The sequence below is a fragment of the Saccostrea echinata genome, unplaced genomic scaffold (genome assembly GCF_033153115.1).
Source record: "Saccostrea echinata isolate AGI-Se365-2 ecotype Australia unplaced genomic scaffold, CSIRO_AGI_Sech_v1 ptg000050l, whole genome shotgun sequence".
Taxonomy (NCBI): Eukaryota; Metazoa; Mollusca; class Bivalvia; order Ostreida; family Ostreidae; genus Saccostrea; species Saccostrea echinata.
In genome coordinates, this window is record NW_026889799.1 from 864,673 (window position 1) to 876,988 (window position 12,316).

Below are 12,316 nucleotides of genomic sequence, written 5' to 3' on the forward strand. Positions count from 1 at the left end.
GCAAGTAAATTTGAATCTGAACACATTAGAAAGAGTACCTTCTGTTTTGTTGAGGTACAATAGATCAGATTATCGTGCAGCTTGGCCAACTGGGCAATTACTTGATTCCTTGAAATAATTGTAAAATATTTAGTATGTGCATATATTCGCATAGCTTGTGTACAGATTTTTTTGAAATTGAGATGGTTGCAACTACTGTGTATAAAAAAATGGAAAAGATCATTTGCATATGATCTACAGGTATAAGTACACAAGGATCTGCCTATTGAAATGTTTTTTTAAAAATATTTTGTAATGTTTGTATCTCAGGGAGAGAACATTTATGCATTATTTTTTTTCTCAGGGAGCTATATATATGTATATGTTTACATAACAAGTCTGCTCCATATTTTGTGGTGCCATATTCTTTGCAATAAACACATAGCATTCCTCGAGATTGAATTGTATATAAATCGAGATTGGATTGTCTATAAAATTGTTTGTGATCTATTGTTTTTTTGTAATTTTGGAGGAAAAAAAATCCTATATTGTTTAATCCCAATGTTTTTGTTAATATTACACATTCTTTTTTATTGTTACTGATTTATTTTGTTGTTGTTGAGGAAAAACTATAAAACAGTTCTTTTTGTTTTGTCTGACTTAAACCAGATTCAATAATAAATTCTTATAAAATTGTGACTTTTTGTAAATTTTCCATTGTTTACCTGTTTAAAATGCTTAGTAAGTCAAGGAACAAAAAAACTCAATTGTGCATGTTAGGACTTTTAATAGAATTTTAAAAAAACTTTTCATAATTGCCTTGCAATATTAAGTCTTTTGATTGCTCCATCATTCAATGCATTTTGATCATAATTTTCAAAGAAAGGTAGCAGCTGGGGAACATTATTGTCCTCATTAACAAGTTCTTCGAACTCATCGTGATTTAAAATGCAGATGTTATGCAAAACACATGCAGTAAGTATTGTTCGTACAATGTCCGAGACATTTTTTTGGTCAATGTGTTTCAGACGTTTAAATCGACCTTTCAGTATTCCGAAGGCTCTTTCAACATTACTTCTAATGCTGCTGTGAACATAATTGAAGTGATTCTGAGCCTCAGTGAGATGACCATTGTCCCGAAACGGGGTTAACAGCCAAGTTAGGTTTGGGTACGCCGAATCTCCCAATAAATGACCCTCACGACATAGAGCTTGTCCATGTATAAACAAAGGAGAATTGTGGAAAATTCTTGCGTCATGAACTTTACCGGGAAATCCTGCAAACACATCAATGAAACGAAGGTCTTCCCGGACCACTGCTTGCAATACAACTGAGTAGTAGTCTTTCCTGTTGTAATAGTCGATACCTCTTTCTGCTGGTTTAGTTATTGAGATATGGGTACCATCAATCATCCCGACAATTCCTGGAAAGCGTTTTAGGTCCCAATACATGTCTTGGATTTCTTGTTGTTCTGCAACTGTTGGCCATGCAACTACTTTTGATAACAAATGATCGTGAATAAATGCTATTAGGTTGCGTATTGCATAGGAAGATGTTGACTCGCTCATTCCAAATCTGTCTGCAATTGAGGCATATTTATCTTGGCTTGACATAAACCAAAGAAACATCAGGATTCGGTCTGGAAGAGGTTTCTGGACAGTTCCTCCTGATGCTTCTCTACATAAAATTCCAGATATATTTTCCTCCAAGCAAGTCTCGCATATTTTTTCTTGTAAGCACTGCATGCTGACTCTTCCAATGCGAAAAAAAGTTTTGAATTCATCAATGCGGAAATTGGCTACAACATTTTCCACATAATTTCTTTGCCTGTGCCTGTTCTGAGGTTTTCTTCTCTGAGGATTCAGTTCTGACCTATGAAAAATACAATAATTTTTCATCAGTACATTTTTAACTATTTTGTCACTCTTATCAATAAAATCAAGAAAAAGTTTTTTTTTTCTATCTTGCGATAACTGTATTATAAAATTACATCAATATGACAACTACAGCTCTTTTACTGACAAGCAGATTTAAATAATCTGCATGAATAGGAATTCCACAAAAGTTATCCATTAAAAAGTACAGGGTTGCCACAATCGACAATTTCTATAATGTAAAGAGGTACTAATCAGTAGCCATTTGGGGGGGAGTATTATGACAGAAAGGTTTTAGCTGAACTAAGAAAAACTCTAAAGATCTAGGTGCTTATGTATACCTGTTAAGTAATGTACAAGATCTGCCGCATAGGCTGACGATATGAATTCCTTTGAAAACCCGTACGTTCATGCCAAGAATACTTTTATCTAACTGTCTAAGAAGCCCTTATGCACAGGGGCTTGTTCTCGAAGTATAAAAAAGTATTTATGAAAAAAATTGTCTATAAACTATTGAAACTAAACCTTGTATAATTTTAGTAGGTATATATTTTTTAAAATAAATATATTTTACACTCCGGGAGCAAGGCGATGTATTTGAGGCAGCTGTTTATATATATTTAGATACATGTAATTTTTATTTCTCTCTCTCTCTCTCTCTCTCTCTCTTACAATTTGTTTTTAACGTTCTTACATTGCCACCAAAACGTCTGTTAAATCATCATCTTCATCATCAGAATCACTGCTTTCATTCAAACAAACGAAAATAAAGTTGACTGCTTTTCTTTTCCGACTGTTTTCCATCGTTGAGCAAGAAACCGGATGTTGTCTTTTCGTTAAATTCAATAATTTTATCAAATTTCCATTCGACTGGTCATTTTGTATTAATTAATATTTTAGTTCTGCGCATGTGGGCGTGGCCTTATTTTAATTCAGGAAAAGTTACCAGTCGAATTCGGCAAATGTTAACTCTTAAAAAGAATTTTAAGAACTTAAGAAAAATAAGAAAAACATTCAAGAGTTAAAATCAGTATAAAAACATTCCTTTTTTTTCATAATATTGTTATTTATAATTTTTCTCAAAGAGTTTCGGTGACGATGACGTCATGTCGCGTCACAGCAGCATCAAAACAATAAGAAAATTAGAAGACGGTCCGGTTTGTGTCCAGATAACTGAGGTTAATAAGCAAATATCATATATATTGTATTTGATTTATTGGAGACTATGTAGATTAATTATTAATCAGGTCTACTGATTTTATTTTCATGTTTTTCTTCACTGTAGACAAGCATGCACCCGTGCCCTTCTGCAGGCCAGGATTTCCTCTGATATTCTTGACATCACAGAATGCAAATATAAGTAATAAACAACGATTATTCAGGGAACAGAGCGTTATGAATAGCATTAGCTCTGCTGGCATATTTTCCATGATTCGCATATGGAATATGCCAGCAGAGCAATTGCTATTCATAACGCCATGTTCCCTGAATAATGTTGTTTATTTCTTAAATATATTTACACTTTAAGCGGGCATGAGGAAAGGTGTAAACCCAGGGGGGAAAAGTGTGTAGATGAATGCTTTTTTATCATTATAACATACCACGCACACCAGATATTGGAAGATTTTGTTATACAGAAGAAATAATTAAGATTGTTATATCCAATGTACCAGAACTTTTTCATGCCAGTCTCTAAAAACTAAAAATCTGCCGTATTTATATCAAATTTCCTAAGAACACTCTCTACCCTGTACACTAATTTCAGGGTTCTTTTGTTTAATTAGACTGACATGCCATCTGATATAGAATAAAATAAAATGAAATATGTGCTGCATTCCATAGTCTTATTGCGTCAAGTATTATAATCAGTACATTAGACCAAGATAGCGTAATTTAAAACTTTATTTGATTGTATTTTCCCTATTTGAAAAAAAAGTATCTAATCGGAAATTTTCTTTATCAGACTTTCGTTGTCTTTACAGATTCTTCCTCATTTAAAAGCCCCCCCCCCCCCCCCGCCATGTCAAAAAATAAATTAGATTATTTTAATGTGTACTCCTTTACGCTATATCATTTTTTCAAAGTAAAAAAAATAAAACATTTTTCATTAGTGTATAGAGGATCCTTCACGCAGGTTATGCTATGGGGATTGCTACCTCATAGTGACAGATTTGAATCCCATGTAGAATTTATGCTATGCTTTCAAAGCGTATTTGTTCACGATAGAAGTATTAAAAATGCTGCATTATTCCTAAATATGCACACAATTAACAAAATGTTTGTTCTATAAAAAAAATGAGCTAAAAAAATGGAAAGCGTGTTTTTTATTTATGTGCTCATGTGTTTGTGTAAATACCGTTATCTGATTAGTCAGAAGGATTAGCACCTTGTTTATTTTGTGTATTTACTTGTATATAATTTACGGTTATCGTGTTTGACTTCCATCTATGGAAATCGTCCAGACCTGCTGATTGTTGACTAGAAATTCATAGTTATACGATGTATATAATAAAAGGTAGGCTGTGCCTAAGCTAATTCAGAGTGATTTGCAAAGAAAATCAGCGCTTTAAGGATAAGGAAAACAAGCAGCATCTCCTAGCATTCAAATGCATGGCGAACAGTTTTTTCTTATAATACACGGAACATCCTTTGTCTTTGGACAGATAATTCACCTGATATTTGTAGTGTTCTTTATTTATGATATGCCTGGAAAAAAATCATTTCGTTCTTCCGATTGGGAGTAGATTTATATTCCTGTCGTATTCGTAGTAATCCATAATACAGTGTAGCTCTTTTAGCAGGTTAATTTAGTCTGACGCCTGAAAGTATAGTTCCTTTGCAAGCATGTTCCTTGTCCAAAAAAGAAATTGTAATATATAACTGCAGTAAATAATGTCTTAAAGAATACTTGTTGAAGTAGTTTGAATGAATTCTAGAGAGATTAAAGTACATTCCAACTGATATGATACAGTGGTGAAAAATGAAATCTAACATTACTTTTCTCTTTACCATTTCTCCTTGCTAGTCACTTCCGTGAATAATTGACCATTATCCATTCACAGCTTCTCTGCATATCTCGCCAGAGCTACCGCTTGCTCTTCGGGTATAATTTGCGGGACACTGAAAAATAAAAGGTTCCGAACACATTAGTGGGGGAGTTTATAAAATTTACTGAGCTGGGTAGATAAAAGCATGTTGTTGGATGATGAATTTCAAAGTTTTGATATGATTACTTTAAAAGAATTCAAGTAATTAGAATTGCAGTTTTAACGTTAGGTGACGCCCGGAGCATTCTCCGACGTCATAAACGATATACATATCGTTACCAATTTGAATTTGTTCTTTTTTTAATTTTTTTTGGGGGGTGGGGGGGGGGGGGGTGGGGGGGATATACTATTTACCACAATCGAATTCTTTGAGTCAACATAAAGATTATAGAAATAAATGTGAAATATTTTAATTGTTATATGGTTTAACATTAAAATATACAAACATAATGTGTCCATATATATGTATATGTATTCAGTAATTATGATTTTATAAACTCTATGTGTTTCGTCTGCCTTCTCATAAGAAGTTGCACAGCGTCACATTTACAATAATTTCTTGACCGATTCTTCGGCTGGTTTTATTATTTTTTTTTTTTATTTTTCTTCTTAACATGGTTAGAAAAACCGAATATGCCATTTTAATATACTAAGGACCAAAATTCATTTTCATATGTACCAAAAATGTACGTGTTCTGCGTTTTTTAGGAGTGAATTCAAGTTCTGAACATTTTTTTTCAAAGTCCAGTGCGCCGCCTGTGTCAACCAGCAACCATTTTTCAACGTCAGCTTTCAAATACACAAAACGTTATGAAATTTGTATTTATCAAAGCAAACACAATAAAATTGGAGGAAAGGTAGTTAACAATGCAATATTAAGAATTTTTATTTCTGTTTCTGAAATTTTGAGTAGTGAATACTTTCTTATAAAATTTCAAATATCATATACCGATTTTCAAGTGCAATAATTGGGTACTGCGCCGTATTCTTAGATCAGATAAGAAAATAATGTATTTAAATAGGGTTCATTTGTGTAATTACTTAATGTTTGTCCATAAATTGGTTTTATATATGTACGAAGTTTCGCTAATTTATGACACTGGGTTCTTACAAAACTATGTTTGTCTTAGGAATTTTGGGACAGCCCTAAGATATCCATTAAACGTCTGTTTAATCGTGTATGCAAATTTTCTTTTCATCTAGCTCTGACGGAGGAATCAAATAAGGAAGGGAAAACACTTCTGAGTGTTCTGGATTTTGGAGGACAGTGTGCCTACTACGCTTGTCATCAAGTCTACCTCAGCAGAAGAGCTTTTTACATCCTAGTGATAGATATGTCAAAGTCATTTAAAGACAAGGTTGACAAGGCGTTGTGTAACCAGGAGGGAACCATGTTTGGTGATTGGACATATGGAGGTACATGTCTTTGTTAATCTAAACCATGCTTCAAAAATTCTGTCTAGAGACATGTTGCATGCCATAAGGATTTCTTAGCAATGCGCCTAAAGAATGAATGTAAATACTGTATACAGGGAACTTTTCGCCCCAGTTTTATTTTTGCCCCTTTCGCCCTAGACATAAGTGGACGAATTTAAGATGGGGCGAATTCAAAGAAAAAAGAATTATTTCTTAAACAAATCTGTGATCGGGCGAAATTAAAACGGGGCAAAATTGTTTGCAATTGTGAAAAGGGCGAAAATAATCATGTACATAGTATTTTGATATACAAAACAGCGTAAGCAAAATAAGCACCAGAATACAGCTGGCATAACTATCGGCATCTAAAAAAGGATCGGCATCATGAAATATAGTATATTTTTAGCACAATTGCTTAAGCCTTTTCTGTGTAAAAAAAAATCCTTGCAGTCATTGATTATCAGATCTGGAGTTTAATGCAATTTGCGAAAAAATACATTTTGGTCTTACATTCAATGCATTAAAACACTTCATGGAAAAGATGATGTAAGTTACATGTTATTTGAAAGATGAAATTTAGAATGTGCTAACAATTATCAATAATCTCAAATAATTGTATATATTCCGTGAAGGCAGATCAGTCAGTATGATTAACTTTATTTAATGATTCAAATATACCTATTCAAAAGGAATTTTACAAATTTAACAAAGATGTATAAAGGCGTTCGTTTTTAATTGCCAATCTATTATTACATGTATAGAATAATGGATAATAAATGATAATATTATGGCGTTTACTCAAGAAACCCTTGGATTTCCTGTATACATGTAAATGAAATAGTAACTGAACTGACGTTCATTTAAAACAGAATACCTTTTGTTCTGGATGAAATCTATCCATTTCTACTGTGCTAAGGATGTCCCCGTCATTCTCGTTGGAACTCATCTCGACAGGTCTGAACAACAGGTAAAAATATCACATCTATTCTGTAAAACATTTTATTCTTTTGTTTGAAGTCTACAACGGTAATGTACAAATTAGATATTTTTCCGCTATATTTTCTTTTAAAATATGAATTTGATTTTAGGCTCACTTTCATTTCATGAGTTTACAAGATGCTTCTAAAAATTGAACATCTGAATTTGGAAAGCACGTCTTGTTCAGTCATATATTGTCTATACCTCAATAATAATATACATAGGTGATAGACAATTAAGCTACTGCAAAATCAAGAACCTTGAATACAATTTAAAAAACAAATTGCTTCTTTTATGATACGTATATAACATTATTATATTATTATTCTATTATATTATATATAATTGAATCTATTATAAGTAAGTAATAAGTAATTACAGGGTTTTTCAACACACTCGTTTAAAGTCAGCATTTTGAAATTTCTATGATCGTTATAATGGCCTTGTTTGCAAATACAATCTACCATTAGGTCGTATGTTGACTGACATGTTTCATGCCAATTGTTAGACTATTTTCTATAAAAAAAAATAATTACATATTATATCGTCTACCTGACCAATACTAAGTGCTCGAAGTGGATGGTACCAGTCAACAGGGGATGCTTATTTCTCCTAGGCACCTAATCCCACCTTAGAATATTCCAGGGGATCTTATGCTCTGCTCACAAATTTGCATTGCATATAGATTTTAGAGATTGATCGTTCTTCGTTATTTTTACTTTTCTCTTATCAAAATTAGTTTAATGTCGAAGGAAATTCAATATAAACAGCATAATCCTACTTGAGATTATACAATTTTTGCAAGGATTTTCCTTTAGTGTTTTCTGGTTTTTAGACTTCGGACGAATTTTACAGAAGAATTTTGGATCATTTACGTCACGATGAAAATCTCAAAGTACACCTGAACAGAAAGAGGTGCTTCATTATAGGATTTCTGGAAAATGATGAACAATGGCTTGACCAATTTTTAGATTTAGAAAAATGTATTGTTTCAATTGCCAAAGAAGACCGATGGAAGGAAACTATTCCAAGAGACTGGGCAATATGTGAAGTTATCCTAAGGAAACTCAAATCAACAGAAAGAATGCTCTCTCGAAAGGCAGTTTCCAGTGAATTTTTGTATTATATACAAGAAAAAAGTACAAATGTTCAAGATGTTTTGAAACTTTTCCATGATATTGGAATTATTCTGCATTTTGACGAGGAATGTCGTTCTGAAACTATCGTAATTGACATCCAGTGGTTTGTTGATGCCTTTAAGAATATCATCACAGACCCAAACCATGCCTTAGATCTTGTAAGAGATCATGAAGAATGGATGAATTTCTACCAAAACGGATATCTTTCGAATTCGCTTCTCCAAAAAATTTGGAAATCAAGACGATTAGATAACTCGACTCAAAAAAGTATTCTCCAATACATGCAGCGCCTTGGATTGATTTTTGTAAAACTGAACTCGGACTCCATTACATACCTTGCATGAATAAACGTACATTCGACGCTGCACACGAGGAGTGTTTAAGAAAATGTAAAAATAAAACATCAGTCTTGGTCTTTAGATTCCCATTCTTGCCATGGTTTGTTTATTTTCGTCTTATTGTTGCTTGTATGACACTGGAATGGAGAGTTCTGAATGACGAAGGACTGTGCCTGTTTAAAAACATTGCTTGTTTTCATTATAAGGAGCACATTGTTGCTCTTACTGTAAACAACACTTCAATACAACTTCAAGTGTTTCGCAACATTACTGTCAAAAAAGTATTAACACTGGAAGTACGTGGAATTATAGAGCGATTATTAGATGAACTCACTGGAAGAATTCACACGAAGCTTATGTACACTGTAGGATACCAGTGTTCAATGAATGATGTTCTTCGAGAATACGACGACTGTTTTGTAGCAAAGAAAGAAATTCACAGAAAGGGTGAAATTAATTGTCCACGACATGAACTTACCCATACTCTAAGTGAACCTTATTTGGTTAGATACTGGAAGAAGGTGAATTTATTTGAGGCTTTGATTCAATTTTAATCGTTACGTGTACTAAAGGTTAAGATCTAGGAAATCAAATGCTTTTAAGAATTGAGAAATGAATTCCTTTAATGATCCTTAGTTACCATATATTGGTTGAACAAGATATATCGCTGTATAATGTTCCATTAACACAACAAAATAATGTGATTCTCATTTAAAAAAAAAAAGAAAAGAAAAGAAAAATCATCTATAAATCCTGGGCATTTTTCCTTGTACACGGATTGCCTAATGTCTCTCGGACAGCAATAATTTATTTGTCTGTTCTTAACTTATATGAAACATTACAATCAATATTTAACATCCACAAGCATATGACCATTCAAAGATAGGAAACATAACACGCACATATCAAAATATAAATTCCTCAAAATCATCTTATAAAATTACTAAATGTCAACTCCACTCCAGCTATTTGCGCATATTTTTTTAATTCCAAATGTGAGGTATTTAAATTTTAACTCTATAATTGACCAGCCTTTAATTCTAAAAATTCATAGAATGCGCCAGTATGAGCCTTCTATATGCATGGGACATAACACAACGATGAAAAGTAATCCCATCACTCTAACAAAATATACAGATGTACAGTTTGAAAAAAAAAAATAGTTTATTTCATAACTTAATTCGAAATGTTCAAGATATACTTATTTGCATATATTAGATTATGTATGTGTTTTTATATTTTTTAGGATTGTAATATACCAGAGCCAGGTCAGTAATTTTTTTTAACAATATATTATGATAATTTTAAGATGTTCCGCTTCTGAAAATATTTCTAATGCTGGCAAATGTCGCAAGCTTTCAGAGAAAGTCAATAAAAGAGCAGCGACTTAAAAATTATAATATATATATATATATATATATATATATATATATATATATATATATATATATATATATATATATATATATATATATATATATATATATATATATGAACATAAAATATTTTTCTATAAGAAGTTGCTAATACGCATAAAGACAGCTTTATCCACTGTTATGAGGAGGCGCTGTTGAAATTCCATTTCCAAAAATTTGAAAAGTTGACCAAGGTTGGCCGAAAAGCCTTACAGATTTATTTTGATACGGTATTCCCAACACAAGACCTTGCCAACATGTCATCAAGAAAGAACAAAGTAAAAAAAGCTTTCCATTTAAATGACGATCAGTTTGCTCGGCTGTTTCCGGGCAATATATTTCTTTGCACTTAATCTTTAGATTCACAATAACAATGTCATTTACGTAAAATAGAGAAAATTTTCAAAATTTCAAAAACCAAGTTAAGAATTTTAATTAACTATAATATTTTTTCGATTATCATTATTATGAAATTTGACAAAATTTGTAATAACAAAAGAGAAATGGCAACAGAAAGTTCACATTGTCAAAACATGGATAGAATTTTTAAATATTTTAGACTTACGTACAACCACACAACATTAGATGGTTTATAGAAGATAATCTTATTTCCGGATAAATCTTCAATCAAGTAATTTCCTTTATTATTTCTAAGCTGATGAATCTATTCCCTGCTCTGAATCGTTTGATGTGACGCTGATGTACCAAATGCTACGAAACCGTTCTCCAAGTCTTCCACAACCGGCTAAAGGCTGGGGAAAGACTCCAGATACGTGTGATAAAAGTGAACATGACGACGTAGAAAGAATCCGGATTTACAGAAATCAAGCTGTTCATGAGCCTGATGCAACAAGTAAATTAGAAAAGAAGGATCTTGAGGAGAAAGGTAGAGATTTGATGCAGGTAATCATTGATTAGTAATTAGTAATTAAATGAAATACAAAAATGATACAAAGAGGTATTTTCTGGTAGTAATAAATAAGAAAGTAAATAAATATAGGACAACCAGCTCGTTATGTTTTATTCTACTATTCTGTTTGGCACTTTTCGAAACTGATATGCTTTATATAGGTATATACAACAGGTACAAAAACACCTTAATTTATAATGAATATTTTTTCCATGTTATTACAGTTCACAGTTGATATTTATTAATATGTTTTCATAATTTTCTTGCTTTTTTATTTGAAATATTTGAATATTTGAAATATTCCCGTGTATATGCTTTTCACCTAAAGCTTATCAGCGTTCTAGATTTAATTATTATCTTGTTTCATGAATCAGTGATCATTTGGCAACAGGTTTTCACGACTTATACATGTCATGTACTCTTTATTTTATTATTTCTTTTATTATTTGATTTCACTGAGGAGGGGAAATACGTCTATGTAGTCCTAAAAATAGCGTTTTTGATTAATTACTTACCATGTAGAGCATTTAAATGATTTTTTTTTTGCTTTGCAATGCCAGTATGATGTTAAAAAAATTGGTGTCATAAATATGCATGTACTTCATATTCATCGTTATTTGTAGGCAATAGCAAGGTTGAGCAAAGGAGTGCTGAGACAAGAAATGCTGAATGCTTTGAAAAATTCAACCTAATATGTGAACTTCAGCAAAAGTAAAAACAAAATCCTGAAATGAAATACATGTATAAAGCAGTACCTGTACATTCACATGTACATTTATAAATCCGAACTTTTTATGACCATATATCAAAAGTCGTTATTTAGAAGGAGGGACCACATGGGATGTAAGAGGAAGTAATGGTGTTTGTTTATTTGTTTGTTTTTTTTTTTTTTAATTTATTCATTTATATTTTTTGATGATTTTGTTTGTTTTTATTTCTTTATAGCAAACCGTTAAGAGATTTTAGTTACATGTACTATAATGGTATTCTATTAAAATTCTGAATGTGTGAAGAATTTTTTTCCAATCACAACTTGGTAATATTTGGTAGAAGTTTTTTTTTTAAATTGATTTTTTTTTTTTTTTTATAATTTTCTGAAAGAAGGGAAAATTATGAGAAAAATACACAAATTAATATAAAATGCTTTGGGTAAATCTGAGGTTAAGTGAGTCGTGGAAAGTTTGAAAATAGCAATTTTTATGAGCTGTATGTTGTCTGGC

At 31.8% G+C, this 12,316-nt stretch overlaps 1 protein-coding gene across 1 annotated transcript; it reads right to left on the reverse strand.

Moving 5' to 3' along the window:
- Positions 1-788: 788 nt before the first annotated feature.
- LOC133203345 (putative nuclease HARBI1) lies at positions 789-2,657 on the reverse strand. The gene is made up of 2 exons (XM_061339142.1): positions 2,548-2,657; positions 789-1,851 (listed from the first exon to the last, which is right to left on the reverse strand). Exons 1-2 carry the CDS (start codon positions 2,655-2,657, stop codon positions 789-791), a joined length of 1,173 nt encoding a protein of 390 aa, XP_061195126.1.
- Positions 2,658-12,316: the final 9,659 nt, after the last annotated feature.